This window comes from Pangasianodon hypophthalmus, chromosome 17 (assembly GCF_027358585.1).
Source record: "Pangasianodon hypophthalmus isolate fPanHyp1 chromosome 17, fPanHyp1.pri, whole genome shotgun sequence".
NCBI classification, from domain to species: domain Eukaryota; kingdom Metazoa; phylum Chordata; class Actinopteri; order Siluriformes; family Pangasiidae; genus Pangasianodon; species Pangasianodon hypophthalmus.
The window spans coordinates 3,648,789-3,674,819 of record NC_069726.1 but is presented as its reverse complement, the minus strand read 5'-3'; the positions used below and the strand labels follow the sequence as shown (position 1 = coordinate 3,674,819).

Below are 26,031 nucleotides of genomic sequence, written 5' to 3'. Positions count from 1 at the left end.
TGGTTCAGACTAAAGAACTAAAGTTGCACGAATGGTAGGTATTTATTTTCCTGCACCGCGAGCAAGCCATCAAGAACCAAAGACCACATGCATGTCAATAACACACACATGATACAGTATCCTTTGTAACTGCCTGGTCAGGGATGCAGCAGGTTATATTATGCTACTAGTTTAATTAGAGTTTGGGAAACAGAACTAACAAAATTTATTTGAAAGTTAAGGTTAAGGAACTGTCAGAGCCAGAATTCACACACCATGCTGACACTGCTGCCATTTCTACCTCTGTGAAGTACAAGGCTTAGAACAGAAACTGACACTGATGAAGGATGGATTATGATTAATACACTACAGGAGGGGGGGGGGGGGGGGGGGAAACCTAGTCTCTGGGAGACTAACAAGGTTGGTGTGTGTAATAAAGTGAGCAGTAATTGTACACAGTATTTAAAAACCTCAGGATTGCTGCTGCTTCTGATGCATGTGTAGTGCTGGTATAAGTGTATCACGTCATTGACTGCTGTGCTGAGAAAGGATTCTGTAGCAGCCCCTTTTTTTGACACACTGTGCACAACAACCGATGAGATAAGTCTAATTATGTACGTATAATTCAAGCCGGAGGAAGGTTACGGTATCTCAAATAACCACCGTTTAAAACTGTGGTGAGCAGAAAATCATCTCAGTTTTGGTGAGCCTGTATACACTGTAGCCTTTTCTTGGCTGACAAGAAAGGAGCCCGATGTGTTTTTCTGCTGTTGTAGCCCATCCGACTCAAACGTTAGTGTGTTTTTTGTGCTCAGATGCTTTTCTGCAACACCACTGCTGTAAAAAGTGGTTATTTATGTTGAAATAGCTTTCCTGCCAGCGCCAACAAGTCTGGCCATTCTCCTCTGCCCTCTCTCATCAGCAAGGCGTTTCCGCCAATAGAATTGACACTGTTTTTTTGTTTTTCACACCAATCGGGGTGTAAATATCGGCAGTTTCGGAAATACTCAAACCAACCCATCTGGCACCAACAACCATGTTCAACCAAAGTCACTGAGATCACCTTTTCTGACACCGAGAAAATGTGATAAGTCACTGAGATGAGATTTTGATGTTTGTGATGTACGTGAACTTTAACTTAACTTATTGACGTGTATCGGTATGATTTAGTGTATTGCACTGCTGCCTCATGATTGGCTGATTGGGTACAGGTGTTCCTCTTGAAGTAGGCTGTAAGTGTAAATACATTTGGGGTCATACGTTTACATACACTTTGCAGAATCTGCAAAATGTTAATAATTTAAAAACAATAAGAGGGATCATAAAAATTGCATTCTGTTTTTTTATTTAGTACTGCCCTGAATAAGCTATTTCACATAGCAGATGTTTACATATAGTCCACAAGACACAATAATAACTGAATTTACACAAATGAACCAATTCAGAAGTTTACATACGCTTGGTTCTTAATACTGTGCGCTGTTACCTGGATGATCAACGACTGTTTGTATGTTTTGTGATAGTTGTTCATGAGTCCATTGTTTGTCCCTTGCAGTTAAACTCTTCAGAAAATTCCTCCAGGTCCTGCACATTATTTGCTTTCCCCGCATCTTCTGCATATTTGACCCCTTTCCAGCAGCGATTATATGATGTTGAGATCCATCTTTTCACAGGGCAACTGAGGGACTCGTACACAACTATTACAAAAGGTGCAAACATTCACTGATGCTCAAGAAGGCAACACACTACATTAAGAGCCGGGGGATGTAAACTTTTGAACAGGATGATCGGTGTAAATTATTTTGTTTAAAGATCTTTTTTTTTTTTCATTTAGTGCTGCCCTTCAGAAGCTACATAAGATATTTACATGTTTCCCAGGAGACAAAAAAAAAAAAAAATATATATATATATATATTGCATACCACAGCATACAAATGGACATTTATCTTATTACATAGTAATATAATTAAGACCATAAACTACTAGATTCAGTATTTATATTAACAAAATAATGATGGAAACGAATAAAATATTTCCTTTGACTTTATTATTTTTTTTTCCAGACACATTGATTTCTGGACCACAGTAGATGATGGAAACCTTTCAGAAACGTGTTTTTATTCTTCTTATTACTAATAATATTGCAAAATACAAATATAGTATAAAGTATATGTTCCACATCTGAGGCGTGAGATAATCCCCACCCCATAATTATTATTATGATTTTTAATCATTTATTTTTATTTTTATTTTTTTTTAAGTTTATTTTACATCAGGGCTTGAGCAAGCCATACAAGAGGACCTGAAAGATGCTTTCAGACATCAGTTTCTTGCCGTTAAAAGGTTGTTAGCATTTGAAGACAGGCAAGTGTCAAGACAGGAGGAAGGGAAAGAAAAGGAAAGCTGCTTTTTTCTTTCTTTCTGTAGATAGCAAAATTAGTAGGAAGCCCGGAGAGTGGGCTGTGACAGTACAGCTGGAAATGACCTGCCTTACTAGCAGGCATGTGCCAATATCACATTTTCATATAATGATAATTGATTTAACTGTTTTACATGTCTGATATTACCTGGTATACAGAAGAAGGAAATACTGTACGTTGCGTTAAAATTTTGGCAAAAAAATGGGATAAAGTAGCCACTATACACATATAACTTGTGATCAATCAGCACATGCCTACTTTCCATAGTGAAAATGAATGCCAAAAAAAAGATCAAGTTGAGGCCACTAAAAAAGTCGACTCACTCAATGGTTAACAGTCAACACTTAAGTGTTTTTCATGCAGTTATGTGGAATCAGATTCCACAATTGTCTAAATCGAAGCCTGCAGTGTTCTCGATGATTGCTTCAAAAGCAATGAACAACAGCTTTAGTCAAAATGAGGAGATGGAAAAAGAGAGAAGATGAGAGAGTTGCAACATGAACAGCAGGTTAATATCAGTGCACTTGCTCTAATATGTTATTCGTGTTATAACTAGTAACAGCTCCTACACAGGGATAATCCAACATTAATAATGAACAGATTTTAAAAAATGTGTTGCTGTTTAACAAAGTAGAACCTATCATTGTTGATGTGACGTTTTTTTGTTAGGAAACGATTATTTAACATTTACGGAAGGAGTCTTGGTTGTAAGTGGTTGTACGGTCCTAGAGCTTTTTGAAGTTTATCGTGGTGGGTTGGGTTGTTTGTAACAGCACTCAGCTTGCGTGTCATGCTGCATCACACCACTCCAGACGTGCGTTATTTTTGTATAACAGCGCGGTCTGTCGTGTGTTATTCCTTACTTATGATCTATGAAAAATCAATCTTGTGAATCAGCTATGATGTGTGTGTGTGTCTGTACCAAGGTGATGTTTCTGTCCAAAACGTTTTTCAAACTTTCACAGACTGGTGAACAGAAGGAATATTAGATATCCTCTGTGCTTATATCACCTTCCTAATGGTACTAAACTGTACCCTTCCTTGTCTCTGTTGTTGTTCTTTGTCAAGCATACACCTTTTGTACTGTTAGTGTGTATCTTTTACCTAGAAAGACGGATAAGGTGTGCTCTCTAATCTCAATTAATCTCTAATCTCAGGTAATTATGTACCTTCAATATTTTTAAAGCTTCACTATATCCATATTTCCAGGTGAAAGGTAGATATTAAAGGTAAAAAAGATATCAAAAGGCTACCACCCCAGCAACACGGCAAGTATAGTTCAGTACCCTTTTTTCTGAGAGTATAGATGGCCTCAAGTCTCAGATGAAACAATGTGTGGAATAATGATATTTTAAAGTGTCCGTAGTAACAATAATGTCCATGTTGAATATTCTGGCATGACATGCTTGCTTTGTACTTATGGTTTCCTTGGAATTCCGGGAGAGATTTTCCAGATTAGAGATGCTGTGAAATTTTGTCTTGGCACATAGCAGATGTGATCACCTAGACTAAGTTATGAAAGCAGGGTCAATATCTCTAACTCATAAATTTCCTTTGGGGGGAGGGGGACCCAGACAGTTTAGAGTTTTCCCTCTTTACATTTATAGCTGTATAATACACTCAGTGGCCACTTTATTAGGTATCCTACGTTGTTTGTACTCTTATTAGCCAGTTTACCAGGTAAAGCTGCCATATAGGTGCTCACTATAGCTCTATAATTACTGACTGTAGCTTGTCTGTCGCTGTGCACAGTTCGTCAGCCAACTTCTACCCTGTCCGTCAATGGAAACGGACCACCACTGAGCAGATATTATTTGAGTGGCGGAATAATCTCAGCACGACTTTGACGCTAGTGACATAGGAAGTGTGTGTGAGTATATCGGGCACAGCGACAATGCTGGAGTTTTATTCTTACTGGCCATTTCGTTACACAATTACCTGTAGGTGTCCAGTTAGAGACTTGATCAGTCAACAACAGCAATAAATGGACTACAGTCACTAATTGTTCGGCGCATGTTATGAAATAAAGGCATGAGAGGGCATGTGGTAGTGATTTTATCATGGATCAAGGTGTTCTTATGCACGATGCGAAGCAGACATCAGACAATAAAATGCAGTGTTTAATAAATAATTTAATTAATTACTACTAATAATAATAATAATCGCTAAAACAATTCTCTAAACAATTCTTATGCCATGCAGTGTAGTCCACTAACAGTAAGCGTTGGTTGCTAAGCAACAGAATGGACAAAGATTAGGCTATTCTACGGTTTAAGTGTAATTGGTTTAACCCTGATGCACTAATACAGAATTCTATTATCGTGATGCATCTTGTGATGTATCGGATTTTAGTATGTTTTGTACAGGGCTCAGCCAGTCCCATTTTATCCGTTCTCTATTGTCCATTGAGTGTAGAGGTCAAGATAGTTGCATAATCCAATAAACTGGCAACTGAGTGTGTATGTATACAACTTTATAGACGTAAAAGAAATAAAAGATTTGTGTAAAGGCATAGGAAACAGAGTGGCACTTTTTAAAGTTTACAAACATCAAATCAGGTAAAAGATTTCCTCATTAAAATCTCCACAGAGCTCTTACTGCTTAATTATAAAATTAAAATCTTCATAATATTATAACTACAATCAAAAGTGACAGTTCTCCATTAGGATTTAAGGTCATATGGCATACTGCTTAATAATAATAATTTTTCTGTTCTTTTTCTGTTTTCTGCAATTTGCATTATTATTACAGAGTTCTTTTGTGAAAGCTTTGGTTAGTTGAAAACCGTGTGGACAAATGAAGCAAGTAAAAGATGAAATCTGAGAAAGTTTGATCTTTAGTGGTCCTAAATCTGCTACAAACTAGCGAGTCTACACAGCGTCTATTAAGTAGTAGAGAGAGAGAAAGAGAGAGAAGGAGGGAAAGTATGGCCATGGGAAAGTGAAATCACTGCACGGTATCAAAGACAGCATGTGGTTACAATACATGATTTTACACACTACCGAGTACTAGGCATGTGCTAACGTTAAAACTTTCATGTCACAATAGTTGCTTCATGTTTCATCACTGCATTTATCACAAGACTTCTGTGGAAAAAAAACAAATACTTCGATAAAAATCGCTTCTCATTTGGGCTGACAGTTCTGTCCGGTGAACAGAATTATGCGATCGCCTCCTTCAAATGTATTCAGATGGGCCTTTTTTTTTTTTTTCCTCCCTCAAAAGCACAAAGACAACCAAAAAAATCTGCCATATATATATATATAAGTAAAACAGTATTTTGATGCATCCACAATAAACTTGTGGGTACATCGTATATCAAATCTGAATTTCAGCACATGCCTCCCAAATACAGTGATGAAGTGAAGCTTGGGTGTGGTGATAAGGAATGGAGAGATAGTGAATCTGAGTACACAGTACACTGGAGTATAATTAGTATATTAACTACTATATCAACGATAACACACCCCCCACCCCCCACCCCCAATTCAAACTTGAAATCAGTGAAGGAACATCTTTTGTCCTTTTTTTCAAGTTTTGTATTTCATGTTTTTCTTGTACATTTGAACATTACAATAGTCATCTTTTTTCAGTTTGTTTAAATTATTACTTGATCGTATCTCCAGATTGTGTAAAAAGCATCCAGCATTTTGCTTCACCTGGTTATTCGGAGCATCGGTGTACATCAAAATGAAACAAAGTCAAACCAAAACAGAAACAAAAAAACTGTAGTATACATTTGCAGCAGGAAACAAGAGACAAATGTACAAATATACATCAATCAAATCATCACCTTCAACAAGCCACACTTTAAAATCATTTCATTAAACATTATATCTCTGACCAAAACCCAAAAGTCTTTTATACAAGAAAAAGTCAGCTCAGCAGCTCTGGTTCTCTGCACGAACATATTCAGTGTCTTCTATCAGCTGTAATCTAAAATACGTCAATATTTTAGAGTCGATGCTGGCTATAGCCATGAAATGAGATCTGATCTCCGAGGTCTAGAGACTGCTTTTCTTTTTGCTCGCCTCGCAGTGACATTCATATGGAGTCTTCATACATGAAACCCTGGTCAAGGAGCATTCGACATGTGCAAAAAGGAAGCGGTCTGAGGGCTTTTCCACTGGTCACAGTGCAATGATTTAGCCTTATACTCAGCTCAGTCTGGTTTGCCTGTTAACTCGCTGATAAAATAAATTACGTTTTTTTCTAAGCATTTCCACCGTTAAACTCACAGCACTGAGGTATGGTATAAAAGGTTTGCCTTCTCGATTCATTTAAAAACAAAAAGCTGTGACTAGGCATGTGCTGATATTCAATTATATCATGATAAAATATCATCACGATAAAAAGGATAATAGTCTGATCAAGGATACAACATTTATCGTCACGATGTTGTATTTTTAAAAGTGACTACATAATGAAAAAAATTATTCATGCCACAATTTTCAAATCCAGTGAATTAGGATCTTTGAGAACGTGTTCTGCTTTCTCGAATGTCTAAAATAAGCACCCTTAGAAGATCTTTATGCTGTGTTCTCAATGTCTGCTCCTGAACAGAGCAAGGCGGAGTAACCACATTTACTGGAAACACGCACAACAGCAATATTGTGAAATATCGTGATTATACTGTATAACCAATTATCAGCACATGCCTAACTGTAATGTACAGGCCAGATACCGGGTTCCAAAATCAGGTGGAACCGAGTGTACAGGACAAACAACAACACCAAATAACATAGTCATTTTTTTTTTTTTTTTTTTTTTTTCTCGTCAGGAGTATAAAAGTGTCAGGTCACACAGAGTAAAATCTCTTTAACATTACCTACAGTGTGCTTTGGATTGAAACATTGTTCTCTCAAAAGTTCAAGCTTGAATCTCCAGAGTGGAGATAAAAGCCTCCAACAACGTTATCTGTTTCTCTGACTGTGAGCAGTGCCCTGTAGTCACCGGTTTGTAAATATGCTGGTATGACACTTGGAAAATTATTCAGCTTGAGTATTTACACAGCAAGCAAAAAAAAAAACAGCTATCTGATAGATCCGATTAGTCACCGGGGTACTTTACTGTATTTGAGTGACAACTAGATAATAATCTGTTAAGACCTATATTTTCTTTTTGCTTATTCACACCCTGGAACAATTTCTTTTGACACATGGTCAGAAAAATATGTACTTTTTTCCCCCCATTCTGAGTAGATTATATGCAATGACTGGAATAATATTTACAGTTACATTTCTTTTGTTTTTCTTAAATCTGAATTCACAATGTATTCATCTGAAAAAATGCCGTAGTATACATTTCTTTTTTTTTTCCCTAAATGACAAAAACAACACTTATATTAAAAAAAAAAAAAAAAAAAAAGGACCATAAAAATATTGGAGTCCTCTTTGTATTGCCCAAAAATAGGTAATTATGATCGACAATGAGACATCACAAGAAGTAAAAACAGCTACTAAGATTGATTAGATCAGTTACCCTCTCGTTTTTCACTCAAAATGAAATGTTCTCTCATAGCTGTAATGCTGGATCTTTAACTGTTTTTGTGCAAATATGACACCATAAAATCGGAGCTTTACAACAATTGGTACCAAAGGTAATTCAGACATGACGAGTAAACACATAAACTACACTTGCCAAAACGGCGAAAGAAAATTCACATGATTAGAAATAAGAAAAATCAAAATGATCACAAACCAACCAAACCTTTTTTTTTTTTTTTTTTAATCAACTATGCAACTTAACCAACTAAAAGCAAAAGAAAAGAAAGAGAAATAAAATGCCATACGGAACAAATAAAAGTTACGTGGTTACAAGAGGGTGGTGGGGGTTATGGTACAGCAGTTATTATTATTATTATTATTATTATTCTTTTTTTTTTTTAAATGAGCTTAACATATCCTTTGTTCTTTTCTTCTTCATGGTGCCACCCCCTGTCCCTTTCACCAATGGGATGCTGCAGTGCTTGAAGTCTCGCGTCATCACCTGTACACGACCAGTTAGAAACTTCGGCCCGTCTTCCCAGGACCTCCAGATTTACGCTGAGGAATCAAAACAGGTACAGTCCAAGTTACACAAGTTTCTGTGCGACATGCAGCCAACCACCAGAGCCTGAGCTACTACCATCCTCCACTGTTACACAACGTAACCTCAGTTACAATACATGTAAAGATTGAAACACTTTGTCATGCTGTTATACAAAAATAATCAACAATGTTGATTATTTTTCTAAAGCAGCTCATCCAGAAATGTTTTATTTCTTTTACCACAGCAGTTACAATGTTTTACTTATTAAATAATGACACACATTTCTTTTACATTTATATAGTCAGGTTTAATGTTCTGGAACATCCACGAGACGAGACAAGATAAATCCTGTTATCGCTTACATTGTAGCACCTATAAACAATCGTTCCTTTACCAGCCTCTCTTGATGTTAATAAGACAAAAAAAATTACTTGTACTAATCAAAAAAAAAAAAAAAAAGATTAGTACAAGTAAATGACACATTTAAAATTATTCTTTATTTACCTTGGATTATGTACACTGTCCACCATACAAGCCCCTGTGAATAAGTTGTTAGTATAGAAACAATAATGCATGCAGTAATATAAACCTATCAATCACTTGAGTTTATTCAACACCTTCTGACAAATCAGATTTGAGAATGAAACAGTGCTGTGGTATTAACTAATACATGTAGCTGGACACTTCAACTTTCCATGTTAGCGTAGTTACTGAGGTTTGCGTTTGTAAAGGGTAGAGCAGTTCAACATAAAGGTGTAGCTGTGCTTCCTCAGGTGATGGTATAGCTCAGGCTGTTGTTAAGGCATTGTAGTAAGAAACATTGCTATGAGTGAATCTAAGCATTCCAAAGACTGTTGCTTTCTCCAAGATTGAGTAATTTCTTAGAACATCATCAAATTTCCTTTAGTACAATAGGTGCTCCGGTTCCCACGGCTTTCTGTTGCTATACAGACAAGACTATCAGCTTAAATTTTTTTCTCAATAAATGTTTATTTTTGTTTAAGGGTAGTAAACCCACAGATTCCTCGACTCACTCACTATCACTGTTCCTGTAGAAAAGACAGGCATAGTGATGTGGAAGTGATTCGAGTGGACAGGACTGGGCAGACTACTGTGTGTTGAATCTGGAATCTGACTCGGTGCTCCACAGATGTGAAAATTTCAGAGCCACGAGAGCAAAGTCACAGCCTTTAAAATTCATTCTTAATAGAGAAGTCCTCTTCTGTTAAAAATAAAAGAGCAGTTAAGTCCACTTGCACTGACAGGTCTTAACTGCTAAATAGGCTGTAGCTAAGACCAATTATTAGATAGAACTTTACAGCTGGACTTGTCACAAAGTAAAATTGGTTTAAGACTGCATCCATGTGAAGGTAAGTGTCGCAGCCTTGGAAAACCCTTTACATGCTGAAATTAACATTGTCTCATGTGTGTGTATATACATACGCGATCAGCTGTAACAGTAATACCACCTGCCTAATATTGTGTAGGTCCCCTTTGTGCCACCAAAACAGCTCTGAGGCATGGACTCCACAAGACCTCTCAACGTGTGCTGTGGTATCTGGCACCAAGATGTCAGCAGCAGATCCTTTAAGTCCTGTAAGTTGCGAGGTGGGGCCTCCATGGATCAGACTTGTTTGTCCGGCACATCCCACAGATGCTTGATCGCATTGAGAGCTGGGGAATTTGGAGCTAACACCTTGAAGTCTTCGTCATGTTCCTCAAACCATTCTTGGGCAATTTTTGCAGCGTGGCAGGGCGCGCTTCCTGCTGATAGAGGCCACTGCAATTAGGGAATACCGTTGCCATGAAGGGGCGTACTTGGTCTGCAACAATGTTTAGGTGGGTGGTTCGTGTCAAAGTAACAGGCAAATGAATGCCAGGACCCAACGGTTCCCAGAAGAACATTGCCCAGAGCATCGCAATGCCTCCGCCTGCTTGCCTTCTTCCCATAGTGCATCCTGGTCCCATCTCTTCCCCAGGTAAGCGATGCACACACACACACCCAGCCGTCCACATGATCTTAAAGAAAATGCGATTCATCAGACCAGGCCACCTTCATTCGTTGCTCCACGGTCTAGTTCTGATGCTAACTTTGCCCATTGTAGGTACTTTCGGTCGTGGACGGGGGGGGGTCAGCATGGGCACTCTGACCAGTCTGCAGCTATACAGCCCCATACGCAACAAGCTGCGATGCACTGACACCTTTATCATAGCCAGTGTTAACTTTTTCAGCAATTTGTGCTCCAGTAGCTCCTTTGTGGGATCGTACCAGATGCGCTAGCCTTCACTCCTCACATGCACGAATGAGCTTTGGGCGCCCATGACCCTGTCGCCGGTTGTCCTTCCTTGGACCTCCCCACAAGACCTGCTGTTTTGGAGATGCTCTGACGCCGTCGTCTAGCCATCACAATTTGGCTCTCGTCAGAGTCGCTCAGATCCTTACACATGCCCATTTTTCCTGCTTCACATCAACTTCAATAACTGGCTGTTCACTTGCTCCCTAATATATCCCACCCCTTGACAGGTGCCACTGTAATGAGATAAAGTTATTCACTTCACCTGTCAGTGGACTTAATGTTATGGCTGACATGGTCATGGGCACCCAAGGCTCATTTATGTGCATAGGGAACGAAGGCCAGCCCGCCTGGTCCGATCCCACAGAAGAGCTACTGTAGCACGAATCGCTGAAAAAGTTAGTGCTGGCTATGATAGGAAGGTGTCAGAACGCACAGTGCATCGCAGCTTGTTGCACATGGGGCTGCGTAGCCACAGACCGATCAGAGTGCCCATGCTGACCCTTGTCCACCACTGAAAGTGCCTACAATGGGTAGGTGAGCATCGCACCTGGACCATGAAGCAATGGAGAAGGTGGCCTGGTCGGATGAATCATCGTGTGCATTGCTTACTTGAGGAGGAAATGGCAGCAGGATGTACTGTGGGAAGAAGGCAAGCCAGCAGAGGGGGTGTGATGCTCTGGGCAATGTTCTGCTGAGAAAACTTCGGTCCTGGGAATTCATGTTACTCTGACACGTACCACCTACCTAAACATTGTTGCAGACCAAGTACATGGCAATGGTACTCCCTAATGACAGTGGCCAGCAGGATAATATGCCCTGCCACGCTACCAAAATTGTTCAGGAATGGGTTGAGGAACATGACAAAGAGTTCAAGGTGTTGATTTGGCCTCCAAACTCCCCAGATCGCAATCCGATCGAGCATCTGTCAGAAGTGCTGGACAAATAAGGTGGTTTTAATGTTATGGCTGATCGGGGTGTGTGTACATATATGTGTGATTGATACATAATTATTTTTTTTTTCAGCTAGTTTTTAACGAATGCTGTTGAAGAACAACATGCTGAAATCATTCTCATGGCTGGTTCGGGAAGCTGTTGCAATGGACATGCAATTACATACATAACACCAGGTGTGTTTGCAAATAAATGGCAATCATATAGAGGATGTTTTGTAAATAAAACAAAGTTATAGTAAAAGTTACATTTTACTAAAAAGTGTTAATTTCCTGTACGTATGTATATATATATATATATTCACCAGTTATCTAATCAGCCTATCATGGGGCAGCACAATGCATAAGCTCATGCAGATACAGGTCAAGAGCTTCAGTTAAGGTTTGAATCAAACATAAGAATGGGAGACAGAGTGTGATCTCTGTGACCTTAACTGTGGCATGGTTGTTGGTGCCAGATGGGCTGGTAAGAGCATTTCATGAACTGCTGATCTCCTGGGAATTTCACACGACAGGAGAGTTTACACAGAATGATGCAAAAAACAAAAACATCCTATTTGTGGAGGGTCTGTAGGCTGAAACACTTTGATGAGAGAGGTCAGAGGAGAATGACCAGACTGGTCTGAGCTGACAGGAAGTCTACAATAACTCAAATAAGCACTCTTTACAACCATGATGAGCAGAAAAGCATCTCAGAACACACAACATTTCAAACCTTGAGGTGGGCTACAACAGCAGAGGACCACATCAGGTTTGACTCCTGTCAGCCAAGAACAAGACTCACAAAAACTGGACAGTTGAAGACGAAATGATTTTTTTTTCTTCTAATCTTCACCTGTCCAGTTTCAGTGAGCCTGTACATATGATAACCTCAGATTCCTGTTCTTGGCTGACAGGAGTGGAACCCGATGTGCTCTTCTGCTGTTGTAGCCCATCCACCTCAAGGTTTGATGTTTTGTGCATGCCGAGATGCTTTTCTGCTCACTACAGCTGTAAAGAATGATTAGATGAGTTACTATATCCTTCCTGGCAGCTCAAACCAATCTGGCCATTTCCTCTGACCTCTCTTATCAACAAGGCATTTCCACTCTCAGAATTGTGGCCCACTCAATGTTTTTTGTTTTTTTTTTGCACCATTCTATGTAAACTCTAGATCATGGGTGTCCAATCTTAACCAGAAAGGGCCAGTGTGGGTGCAGGTTTTCATTCCAATCAAGCAGGAGCCGCACCTGATTTCACCTGTTTAATCACTTGGTCTTGGCTTTCGGTAGACTCAGGTGTGGCTTTCTGGATAGGATTGGACACCCCTGCTCTAGATACAGTTGTGTATGAAAATCCCAGGAGATCAGCAGTTTCTGAAATACTCAAACCACCCATCTGTTACAAACATCCAAGCCACATTTAAAGTCAAAAATCATAGAGATCACACTTTTTCTTCATTCTGACATTTGATGTGAATATTACCTGAAGCTCTTGACCTGTATCTGCATGATTTTTGTGCATTGTGCTGCTGACACATGATTGATAATGCTTAGTAAAACAGTAAAACATTAAGATTGCTAGTTCTCAGCACATACCAAGTTTTGAACATGCTACTGTCAATGGAGGGAAAAAAGAAACTGTAATAGAAATTGTATATGATTTGACCGCATGACTTTTTTTTTTTTCCTAACCCTAGGAAAAAACTAAATTCACAGAAACCTTGAGAAGAATATTGAGGATAAAGCAACAGCATAGGCTTGTGTAAAGTCTCCACTAGTTTCTAGTAATGAAATTAGCATGAACCTACTGAAAGAAAACATGCAAGTGGAACTGTGTTTTGCCATTGCATGCATTTTCCTGCGAGTCCAACATTCAGGTTTAAATGTATGAAACGTGAATAGTTCCATAAAGGCGAGAACAGGTGGAGGAGAAATTAGGACTGAAATAAGTCTATAAAGGCTGACACTGTGATGGATACAAAGCACCATTGAGCAATATAAAGGAAATATAATACCTCCACTGAGATGGCGACCGACCACCTGTTAGGTTTCAATGGTATCCATTTGTAAAAGCCGTCGCAATCAAGGGGCCCTAAAAGTATACAGTTAGTGTGAATGTCAGTAAGCATTGCAAGAAAAGTAAGTACATTTTCATCCACAAGATTGTTCTGTCAGCACGAGTGAGTCACAAACACTGATCTGATTGCTCAATGTAGGAGCGTAGGAGTAGTACAGGCATTAAAAAAAACAAAAACAAGAAGGCCTAACTGCGTTTGTTTGCAGAGTATACATATTCTGTGCTATCTTTATGAATATAAAAACGCTAATTTCAAATTCTCTTTTAACAGGTAAGTCGAAATGTACATTTTAAATTACAGTTCCCCTTATCTGACATTATTTAACACATTAGTTAACATGAACCTCAGCATTAATACACCATAAATAACATTTTAGGCAAGTGTTAGTTACTTAATGTGCATGCTGATTACTGGCTTATTTGCTTCATTATCTGACAATGTTCATACCACAGGTGAGTCAAATGAAGGCTACAGTGACCATGTTCCAATATTTACACCTGGAGACTAAAGAGCAGCAAGTTATCAACATTTAGTGTAACGTTTGAATAAATGTTAACCAATGAAAGTGTATTACAGCATTTAAATGAATGTGTTAAACTTGTTCCTGTTTATTAATGTTCATGTTAATTAATGGAGTAAATAATGTTAGTAAAGGGAACCCAATATAAACCGTTACGTTTAATTGTAGTATTATTTACACAAATGTTATCATTATGCACATTATGTAAATAATTTAGATGTAGTCACTTACCAAAAACAGTTGATGATTTAGAGTGTCAAAAGGCAATATAGTACTTCATACAAAAATTGCTACTAACTGTTAATTATGTAAATCAGCCTATGCTAGCTGGGCTGTCCTTGAGCCATGCTAAGGGATCCCTAATAGCATTAGTTCATAGTCAGCTGTTTTAGGTGAAGGATTTCTTTAACTGAGAGTAGAATTGAAGCATCACAAACAACAAATTTCAGGCATAGCTAGATTAGCTCTCACATGGTTATTTTCGTCCAGGAGGTTTGTTGTGTACTGGCTCTCATTCATGCTAGCAGGATAACTTGAATATTCAAACACCCTCCAAAATGACTAAACGTCCACCCTCGTCTCCTCTCGGTCTTGAGACGATCAATTTCCCCCTCCATATGCAAATCCCCGAAGCTGTCTGATTTCCTGATTGCGTTGGTGAAGCGAACCGCCCACGCGGCAGATTTAGGGGCAAACTGTCAACATGTCTTTTCGTTTAAAAAAAAAAAAAAAAAAAAAAAAACACCGGCTCTTATCGGGCCTGTCATCAGCCCATTGTGATCGTGACGCAAGCGCTTCAGAAAGAAGTTTAATCCATATGAATAAATCAACGTCTGCTCTGGCAGGCAGCTTTGGGCTCTCCAATCAGACAGATTTGGAGGGAAGTGTTTGCTCCCAACTCCCACTAACATTCATCTCACTGGAGTACAACAGCTTCTAACATTAAATTCTTAATGGTTGTGTGTTCATTTCAGTATTACTCAGATCAGGGTCTGAAAGTTAAGTGTTTTTCCTGCTCTAACACAGTTGATTCATTTCATCAGCTAATGATAAAGCTCTTCACAAGCTCATTTAGAGTTCAATGCTGAACTCTAGAGCGCCAAGGAGCCTCTAGGGCCAGTAATACAGAGTAATAAAGCAGCAAATGTGTAATCATTCACCAGATTGTGGCCCCTACAGTTCTGCGGTGTAGCTAATTGTTGACACGTGTCGCAGAAATAAACAGAGTGGAGCATTTTGCCTTCCGCATCGTTTCCTGTACTAATGTGCTGCTCAGAGAGATCATCCGCTCTCGGCCCAGCCTTCAGCTCTGATAACACCCTCAGAGGAACTAACTCAACCTGAAACCGCACCACTGAACATTAACCTCTCATCTCTGAGCAAATCCGTGCACAGATGCATCGCCTTTAACGCTACTGCACATAAATAAAGCTATGGATGTGAGGCACGCAATTCTATTTCGAGGCACTGTGGGTGTTTAACAGAGTAGAAGTTCAAGCCATTTGGAGTTTTTTTTAAACCGTCGGCTAATATTCTTGACGTGACTTGTGTGCGCGACCTGCAAGCAAAGAAAGGGAGAACGGTTTCTAGCCTCGACGCAAAGTGATCCTCAGAACGAGGATAATTACTTGATAACTGTATTATAATTAGCGTTGTTCGGCAAATATAATTGTGGGTGACAAAAAGGCTATTCAGTTCACAAAGGCGGGGAAGGGGAGGCCCGGGATGACTGGCGTTATACACCTTGTCATAAAGTGCTGTTGAGCCGGTTAAGACACTTAGTTGTGCGAGACTGAGCTTGTGAATAATTGAATTTCAATTTGGCACTTCATTACAAATGCATACTTTCGTTTTTCCAAATTGAGAGCTGCAGCGATTCAGAAATAGGCGCTGACATCTGTGACATTCAGAGGAGGAATCTGCGCTCTGCCAGCAAAAAGCCAATTAAAGCAACTTTTGTGCAGCACTGTGCTTTTGTTTAGATATGGTGTCAAAAGCAGCTGCTTGTTACAGAGACACTGAAATTCAATTTACTCATTTCCAATCATGCAGGCTATTTTTTTTTCTTCTCAATATGTTTGTGATGCTGTTTTGCCTCTTCTCTAAATTTCAGGCACTATTCTGATGGATTTCAATAGCTCCTGATTCATATGATTTTAGCATGCATACAGTGGCGATTAATTCAGCACACACCCTCCCTCTACAGGCTGCTGCATTAGCAATAAAAAGCCTCACTTTAGATAACAAAAAAATAAATAAATAAAATTCACCCAATGTTCTCCTTAGCACAAATCAGTCAATCAGCCAATAAACCTGCACTACAAACCTAATGTTCTCACATGGTTGCCTCAAAGAACTTTGCAGCATTAAGTAATCTTGAATAAGCTTGATTATGTGGTTTCATATATTAATTCTGGGTGATGTGAACTTTGACTAAGTTTAAAAAAAAAAAAAATTTCAACAACCAACATCTTGCCTGATTGAATTAATTTTGGGGTAAATTTAATTTTTGGCTAAAATATTCCTCTAAGTGAAGCCTTCAGGATTAAGATTAAACTTTGACTCAAAAACAAGGCCAGAGAAAAATAAATCAAACGTAAAAGAGATTGAAAGAGAGAAATTTCCCACAGGTACAGTATGTATTTTCAGAACAGATAGACTATAGGTGGGGTGAGATTTGATGTATGTAATACTCACAGCAATGCCGTGGCTGAAGCCGGAGCCAGGCTGAGGACTAGCGGCACTGATGTAGTTCCCCACGGCCGATTCCTGACTAGTTGGGCCATACAGATCAGCTACAGGCCCTGGACTGTTGGCACCCGGGAAGGCTCCAGGCCGAGCAGGGTTAGCGCCTGAGTGAAAGAAAAACAAGCACATACACAATGTTGAGGCAGACGGCTGTGTCAAGTGTGATACGCACAGACCGAGAAACAAATTGAGATCGACTGGAGATTGGCATAACCGCAATATATGTGGAGAGGATATGATATTGGACATGTACATCTGTATTAGGTTTCAGAATATTGAAGGACTGGGAACAGAAAAGCTAAATAACAACCGCAACAACAGCAAAGAGAGTGGCACTGAAATGCTTACTAATTACCTGAAATGCCATTTAGCTCTTATTACCATAAATTGTAGCTTATGAAGACAATGTCATTAAACCTGTATTAAATGATATATAAGTAGTGAGGGGCACCAGGGGTGATTAGCCGAAATCATATTCTCGTGTGTACACATGCTGTATGGGAAAATCTCACTTTGGCCTAATTCATGCACAAGATCACTGAGCATGCAGTCACACAATGAATCCAGCATGCAGTCAAGCTGTCCTCTGATGAGAGCACGGCTCACACGGTTGCTTCAGTTCAAATTACAGGACTTTCCTAGACTACACAGACATGTTGTTTACAGAACAATGCCTCATTTAGCACACTGGCTGCATTAAACTTGCAAGTTTTCTAATGTAAACGAGAGGAGTCAGGTGTCCAGTGTGAGCGTATGGTCACTTGTGGGTGCAAGTACTGATTAAAAGGTAATAGATTACTATTAGCTCACTAACATAAACAAGTCTTTATTTAAAAGAAAGCATGAGTTCTTGAAACAAAGATGCTGTTTTCCTGGGTTTCCATTTAAAATAAACTATAAAAACCTATAAAAACTGTCTCTGAGCTCACATGAAGAGTAGAATACGAATAGGGCTTCTGATAACGGCTTACTGTTTTCTGGCTTGTTTTACACAAATAACTGACTGTTAGCAACAGAGCTAAATGTAGCAACGGCATTTGAAGATACGTAGTTTGCCGGTCAGCTCCCATTATTCTGCAGTTCAAATAGCCAATATCGTTAGGCTCGTCATTACAATCATGCAATCTGGCCAATAAAATTAAGACAGGCATACACAAGAGACTGGGAAGGATCATCATAAGCACAATGCACCCTTTAAATCGCCTCCACTGCCATCGTCACAACAGAGCCCTGCCAGCTCCGGGATGACACACCAATGCGCCAACTGATATGCTGCGTCTGAGTCACGGTTCGCTCGGAGAAAGCAGATAATTCTGTCCTTCCCGGTCCAAAGACAAATCCTCTTTGCCACTTCAATGCATCAAACTTTGAGCACGGAATAAGTCGGAAATGTTTAATTGCACTGTAGAAAAGCACACATGCACATACACACACTCAATCACACTCGTACTGTCCACGTAATGAATGACTCAATTCAGGCTACTGTACCTGGCCTACACTGAGATAGCTAATGAGGAGAGAGAACGTGAGAAAGACTAATGCGTAACTCCAGGCCTTTCTTAGCAATAGCCACACTGGACTTATCTAAACAGCACGCGTTCTAATAGGCCTGCTTATTAAGCAATTACAGCCGTTTTCGCTTTCAACAGTAATCCTCATTTCTTGTAATTGGTGGATTCTGTTGAGGCAAGTGCACTGTTCTCTCTCTGTGTGTGTGTGTGTGTGTGTGTGTATATACGCGAGCAGGAGGATTTATGTTTCGACTTAAACCCCCAGGCTAGACTGTTCCTGCTATTAACTTTAATAGGCAAACATGAGTTACACTTATTGGCTTTGACTGGTAGCTCAGCGGCACCATCCTAATTAAACCAGGCGCTTGTGATTACGCGGCAGTTTTTAAGGCACAGGTGACTTGTGTGTCCTGCGCTGGTGCTCAAATTTAGGGCTTTAATTTATTAAAAAAAGAGAAAAAACCTTTGTCTTTTCCTGCAGAATGACAAAGTGCTACCATTCGGCAGGGGAAGAGGGCAAACACCAAACCAAGCACAAACGGCTACTCCGATCTCCAACTTTCACCAATGGTAGTTTTCTTTATCCATCTATTAAATTACACATTGGGATGTCTAATTGTCGATATGGTGAAGTTCTCCCTGAAGTAGGTGTTTATATAACATTTTTGGAAGGAGTCTTCGGCGCCAGCAGTTTGTAACCGTAAGAGGTAAATTTTCCGACATGACACGGATGACAAGAATCCGCATTTTTTGCCTCATTAACTTCAAGAGAGAAAAAAAGAGAGGCTGCCGAGGGAAAGACTGTTTATAGCTGCTATGACATAAGCATGCCTCCATGTGTTTTATTCCTTAATCTAACACTGATACACACACACTTGCACACAAACACTTCCTCCTTACTATTATGAGATAAAGTGCTTCGCCGTGACCCCTAAAAGTCCCACGATGCATTGATTATGTTTATTTGCCACAGCAACTAAGATACAGGAGACAGTTTGACAGCACCTCATATCAAGTATTGCCTTAATCCAATAGAAGTTTATCTCTCAGTGTTCTTGACCTACATTAAAAGCAATATTACTGTCATATATTGCAACAACTGAGACAGAAATGCACCTTACTGCCTTGGAAGCTGCTGTGGGGGGGGGAAAAAAAAAAAGGTAACAAAGCTGAAGTGTCGTTTACGTCTACCTGATAAAGGCTGATGAAAAAGCAGTGAAACATGTCGAGGAAAAAAAAACAGAAGGCAAAGAAAGGAGCAAATGCAAAGCAATTCTTTTGCTTCTGAAAACAGTTTGTGAAAGAAGGTGCATATGTTTTACGCATTATGGCTGTTCTTTAGAAAGTGCTCCAGCCAGGTCCAGGTGAGATCTGACTACAGTAAATAGAGGAGTTTTAGTACTGTATATCACTGGTGTAGCCTACAGTCCAGGGTCTTAGAGCACCAACCCCCACCCCGGGGGTGCCACTGAAGCTGAGCATGGTGAAATGTGCACAGGCTGGGCCCAGGTCCAAACCAGGAGATCTGTGTAATCTTTAGTGTAAATCACAGGGACTAAGATGCCTTTCCTTGTCAGCTGCCAAAGCAAATGAGGCAAGACAGGCAAGGCAAGGCGGAGTGCCTGGCAGGCCTTGCACCACCTGGCTAGAGCTACCACCAGAGCAGTCATTATGGCTACTGCAGACGGGGAACAGCACGCAACGCTACACCGGAGCGTCACGTATTGAAGCTTGCAGTGCTCTAGACGGGGCAGGCAAGGAGGCCCATGGAGGGCCTTCTGAAAATGGCCAACCAATGAGCCTTGACTTGCTGTGAGACAAGAGGGTCTTGCTCACCGTTAATGACTTTGCAACTAGAATTTGGATTGATGTTGCCACGTTTAGGTATCAGGTGAGCTTTCAGCGTTATATCGACAGTTTAAAAGAGAACTCCTGCAGGCTTTTGTTTGCATTTTTTTTTTTTTTTTTTTAACAGAAGGTGTGGGTGGAAGAGCAACAGAGGCATTTGGCAGCAGAGGGCTCTAAAATTATTAACTGCTCCTTTAGGAGAAACTCTAATACAGTCAAAACTAATCTATTTTAATCTTGGACTTGTTACTGTTCAGTGAATATTAAGCACTAATATATTAGAAGTGAAATCACTCTTTAATGCCACACAAGCTTAAAGCATCACATCAAGCTAGACAAAACACTGCGAGAATGTTCCAGGATGCCCGCTTTTAGAAGTCGGATCAGACAAGTGTCAGGTAAAGGTGACTCGCTGCCTTAATGCGCTACATGAAGTGACAGGAAGGGAATTAGCTCAGTTTCTTACTGTGATTTTTAACACAGAATGTGGTAGAAATTCTGAATGAAAAATGACGTGGTTTGTAAGTATTATTATACTGCTACTCAACACCAATCCTTATTTGAAAGCTACAAATATGGCTGAGTCTGGACTCATCTAGGTTTTTGAAAACAGCATGCCATAGTAGATGCATAAGTATGTGTGCTAATGATAAATATAGGGGTAAAGAAAGTGACTGAGTCATCCATTTTGGCATGCTAGCGATCTGTGCATGCATCCTGCTGTACTTTCGTGCAAAAAAACAACAAAGAATGCATCTACAACACGCAGAATTAAAGACCTCTCCAAGGGAGAAATATACAAAACGAGAACTAAATGAATACATGAAATAAAACCCAGCATGCAGTGCATCTCGGGGCAAACAATCAGATGCAGGTGTTCATGTCTTGTAAAACCTAACTTAATGAACACCAAAAGAATAAACGGGGTGTCTTTCTAGTGCAACTAAAAGAAAGTCAAAAATCAAAGCAAAACCAAAAAGAGGAAAGAAGCTAAAAAATAGACCAAAGGTAAAGGCAGCAAAGGTCTAGGACAGAAACGCGCCATACAAACCTGGGCTCTTAAACTGATCCGGGCTGTGAAGATGCTGCAGGGGAGAGTTGCAGGCGGATGTGGCGTGCTCGCTTTGCAGCATCTGAGCCGCCTGAGGCCCCAGGGAGCCATAGTCGGCAAAGGAGCAGGGTGCCCCCCGCTGGTCACTGGGCGCGGAATAAAACCCATAATCGGGAAAGCCTGGGAGATACAGGATGGGGGAGGGGGAGAAGGAAGGGGGTTAAGGGGTGAGGGGTGGGACGCCATCATTTGGGGAAAAACTCTTTCATTGTACACAGTCATGTAGGCAAAGTGTGTCTGTTTGCGTGACGCTCGTGAGAGTGGCTAGAGATGGCTAGGTGGCTCTAGATCCTACCTGCTCATTCTATATCCAGCTACTAATTTTCAGAAATACACTGCATGACTAAAATGGAGTGAGAGAAGTGGCCATTGGCTACCTGCTACAACTGATTACAAAAATAAAAACAGCCAGACAAAGAGGTAATCACCGGGTCACTAAACTAGTCTGTACGAATGACCTGCAGATTAACCTAGATGATCAGTGTGGGGCAACAGATTGTTGCTGAAAATTGGTCCTCATTCACACACTTGCATTCTTCAATAGTCCCTTTACAGAATCTGTTGTTGCCTTCCTGTGAGAAAGAAACTTGTATTCATGCAATTTCAAGAATCAATTTCAAACCCTCTTATAATTTCTGAGATTCAACTAAACACCCGGCAATACGCATTAGGTCCTCTGTACGATAAAGGAGACCACATTCATGTTTACTGGGCATAAACGTTAGGGAGGGTCATCAGCACATAGCACTGCGTGAGCACATCACGAAACTGCCTTCCTTTCACTCAGACAGTAGATTATCAACGCATCAGAGAGCATCCCTGACTAGCGTGAGCTGACATTTAGAGTTTGTCAGAATAACCGGAGATGGAGATTTCGTTTTGAAAGCCAGTGGTAGCACTTGCAGGTCTTTCCAGCTCAGGTAATTCAGTCAAGGCAAGCAGTACAGGCATTTTACTCTGGGCACTGCTGCTTTTTTTTTTTTTTTTTTTTAATATTAATATATTAGTGCCCCTAAGCAAAAAGGACGGCTCAGAGCGTTGCCTCACCTAGCTAGTGCAGATGATAAGGGTCAGTAACTACAAAGTGTAATCTAGCTGGCAGAACAGTGTCCATAGACGCTACCACAACTTCCTTAAGGGTAATGTGCCTGCTTCATATTACAGCATGCGGCATGAGAATGGCACTGTGCCTGCGTTATCTTTTGCCCGAAATACGTATGCTATTTAAAGGAATCAGACAAACCTGCGACTATAATGATCTCCCTTAAGGGCCTGGAAGAATACGCAGCAAGGGGACATCAGTACTACCTATTTTTGTTCAAATACCCAGCATCTTTTTTAAGAAACGTCCCATATTCCACAGGTTTTGGAGCCATTACGCAATCAGATGTGGGAGTTTTTTAATGAATGGTGTAAAAATAACACTCATGGAGAACCTCACGAGTTGTATTTCTGGCCTTGAGAATATGTTTTAGGATCTATGTATTCTGAGCGTATACAAACAAATACGATACTTAAACAAAGCTTTATTGGCATCAGTATTAGTAAAGTAGCTGCCATTCAGTTATAGTGCAATTTCCAGTAGAATGGGTGTTTCATCCTCAGAGCATCGGAGACTAGACACCAGCTGTGAAATAATCACTGGTATTTTGATGGCTGAAAGAGCTTTACCATGAATCTTACATGAATGGTGATTTACATAATCACTCAGTTGTCAATATACACATATTACATAATCACCAAGCCAAACTATTCTGAACAGACAAACAGTGGAAAGTGTGTAAAGTGCTTTTGTGGTAATGGTGTGCTTTTTTTCTGCAGTCCTCCCAAGTCTCTCCCACTAAATGCCACTGTCCCTAAACCAACTGCAGGCAGGGGGCAGAGAGACTGCTCTCTCTCTCAATGACTCATCTCTGATAGGACTGCAGCAGTCTTGGAGTCTGCACTGCCCACTGCGGCTCCTGCTGCTGACTCACCACGTCCGCATCTGCTCTCACACACACAAAAATTGCTAGACACCTTCTGTCCAATTGTCTGTCTCCAAGTCCCTTTCATGTGCCTTCATCAGGCACCTGGCATGTGCGCGCACACACACGCACACGCACCTGCTCAGTGCCACACAGCTGCATGTCCTTAATACCCCATCATTGCCCTGTCCCCTTCTAATACAGCCTGCATTTCCACACAAACGAGAGCTGTGTTTCCCAGCGTACTCTGTGTTCTCCATTCCTCTGTATTTGACTGAACAGCTCGAACAAAAGGGTCCAACCCAGAAAAAGTTGGAAATCTGAGTGAGGGTGGGGTGATGGCAGACAAGGGGTTTGGGAAGATGATAACCTCAGGGAAGACAATAAAAGTGAGGAGGGGAAAACACTGACTGGTGTAAAGCTCATGAGATGGCACATACCCCTCTCGCCGCCTTTCTACTCCCTCACTGTTCTGTAACTGTACGACTTTCATGGTAAATAGGCATCTTTTCAGCTTCGCTTTAATTGTTCTAAGCCCAAATACAATACAAGAAAGAAAAGGGGAAAAAGGGAGCGTGAAAGTGACGACTTCTATTTAATCCATTTTTAACGTGCATGCAAATAGCTTGTCGTCCTTGAGTTTCAAAGTGGATTCCGGGCTCCTCACTAATTAGACAAGCTTCCTCGGCTTCCTCTCCTCACTCTAATTAGAATCTTTAATAACAAACAAGCGCCGACCTTTACAAAAGGCTTCGCCACAATCTCCTCCATTAGCTAAACGGATGAGGAGAGGAGGGGTGAGAGAAGAACCGTCACCCCCGCTACAGCCAAAACACCATCCGAGGGGCTTAGGCCTTGCCAGGTGCACACAATGTCGGCTTCCTGCCGCGGTCCGTTCAAGGCGGCGGCAGATTCAGAGGGTTTTTGGGAAAAGGGAAGCGACAGGACACAAGGATGACATCAGCATGCACAACAAATACACATGGTGGCTTTGTTTGCTCTGACACGGACAATTAACCCTCAGCTGGCGACATCTCACAACCGGGAAGGTCTTATCTAATAAAGGCAGGCAAAACGACTTTTATTGTTCAGGTAGATTGCCTCTAATGATAGTGCCATCAGTGTAAAAAGATATGAATAAAAATGGGCCTGCACGAGGAAAAAAAGAAAGCGGCTCTTCAGTGGATGGCAGGAGCATGAAAAAGACACCATCTGGGAGTGCTGCAATCACTCGGTTATCTTCCTGCACTAATTTTCTTTTCGGCGCATACAAATGATTTATTCGGGCAAAGGTGAGAAACAAAGTGCGATTGAGCCGAAGAGCCTTTTTTTTTTTTTCTTTTAACATCAAAGTTAGAGAAATAATGGTCTCTCTCTGATCTTTCCCTGGTACAGCATATGTTTCTCTCCATGGTGTGTACGACGGAACTGATTGTGTTGTCGGTTTCCTTTGGGAGAGGCAGTGGCGGTGGAGTGGGTATGGATTAAAGAAAGTTTATTCGTACGGCGCGAGAGCAAATTTGCTGCATGCTAATGAACAAACATCAAATGGTGTGTTGGAGCTGAGCAGACATCTGCTGGCACACTGTATCCTAACTACAACAACCAGCAACATGACACAAGCTCTATGTTTGGAGTAATGAAGTTGCCTGTTTGTGGTGTGTTAAAGCTTGCAGTGTGAGTGTGTGTGTGTAGGTATAGCCCTAAAACAAACATGATGTCATAACAAAAAGGGAAACTGCTTTGAGTCTTGAGAAAAAAATTAAGAATAGAGAAGAGCTTGAGTGTTGCTGTTACCACCTTCACTGTATTTCCATATGTTTGTCTGTGTGTGTAATGTGTATAATTGTTTAATTTGCTATAGGAGTGTAACGGTGTGTCTTATCTAGTAGATCACCCTGTTCTTACATATCTTGTCCTTGTCACTTGCCTGTGACTGGATGTTCTTGTTGCGCAGACATTAACATTTTTTTCCCCAAGCGGTTGTAGTTTAATTCTCAAGTTTGTGTATCCTTTTGACTAGACGTGAAGCAATCAAGATGTGACTGAAGTGTACACTTTCAGCTTTAATTCAAGGGGTGTAACAAAAATATTTTCACAGGCTCAAAAGTAACTGGATGAACTAATTAACAAATATTATTTAGATTATTTTTCATACTTGGATGCAAATCCTTTGCGGTCAATGACTGCCTGAAATCTGGAACCCATGGACATCACCAAATGCTTAGTTTTCTCCCTTGAGATGCTTTGCCAGGCCTTTACTGTAAGTGAAGTAAGTGAAAAGGTATATTTCGTGTTATGTTTTGGGTCATTATCCATCTGTACTGGGAAGCGGCGTCCTATCAGTTTTGCAGCATTTGACAGAATCTGAGCAGAAAATATAGCTCTGTATGCTTCATAAACACCAATGACCCAGCTCCATTGGCAGCCGTACATGCCTATGTCATAACACTAACTCCACAAGTTTGACAAATGATGTGGTATTGCTTTTAAACATGAGCCCTTCCTTTCCTTCTCCATACTTTTCCTACCGTCATTCTGGTACAAGGTAATCTTGCATCAAAACTTTTTTTTTTCTTTTCTTTTTTTTA

General features: G+C 40.4%; 2 protein-coding genes across 9 annotated transcripts in view; one reads left to right on the top strand and one right to left on the bottom strand.

The window, feature by feature from the left end:
* Positions 1–14,698, top strand: part of akap1a (A kinase (PRKA) anchor protein 1a) — a 61,306-nt gene extending 46,608 nt beyond the window's left edge. Inside the window, exons 12-14 of one of the 4 annotated variants that reach the window (XR_004579813.2) lie at positions 8,365–8,460; positions 11,750–11,853; positions 14,188–14,698. The gene's annotated coding sequence lies outside the window, so the exon portion shown is untranslated. Of the gene's footprint in view, positions 1–8,364; positions 8,461–9,916; positions 10,026–11,749; positions 12,001–14,187 lie in introns of those variants that run through there. The other 3 variants (XR_008304588.1, XR_004579815.2, XR_003404550.3) reach the window with 3 other exon arrangements.
* msi2a (musashi RNA-binding protein 2a) overlaps positions 1,304–26,031 on the bottom strand; it is a 238,993-nt gene continuing 214,265 nt past the window's right edge. For 2 of the 5 annotated variants that reach the window (XM_026943793.3, XM_026943794.3), the window contains exons 12-15: positions 21,414–21,593; positions 16,953–17,107; positions 13,673–13,749; positions 1,304–8,443 (exon numbers count right to left, since the gene is read on the bottom strand). In XM_026943793.3, coding sequence (XP_026799594.1) covers positions 13,708–13,749; positions 16,953–17,107; positions 21,414–21,593 — 377 coding nt within the window. In that variant the 3' untranslated portion in view covers positions 1,304–8,443; positions 13,673–13,707. The remainder of the gene's footprint in view (positions 8,444–13,672; positions 13,750–16,952; positions 17,108–21,413; positions 21,594–26,031) is intronic. The other 3 variants (XM_026943795.3, XM_026943796.3, XM_053241497.1) reach the window with 2 other exon arrangements.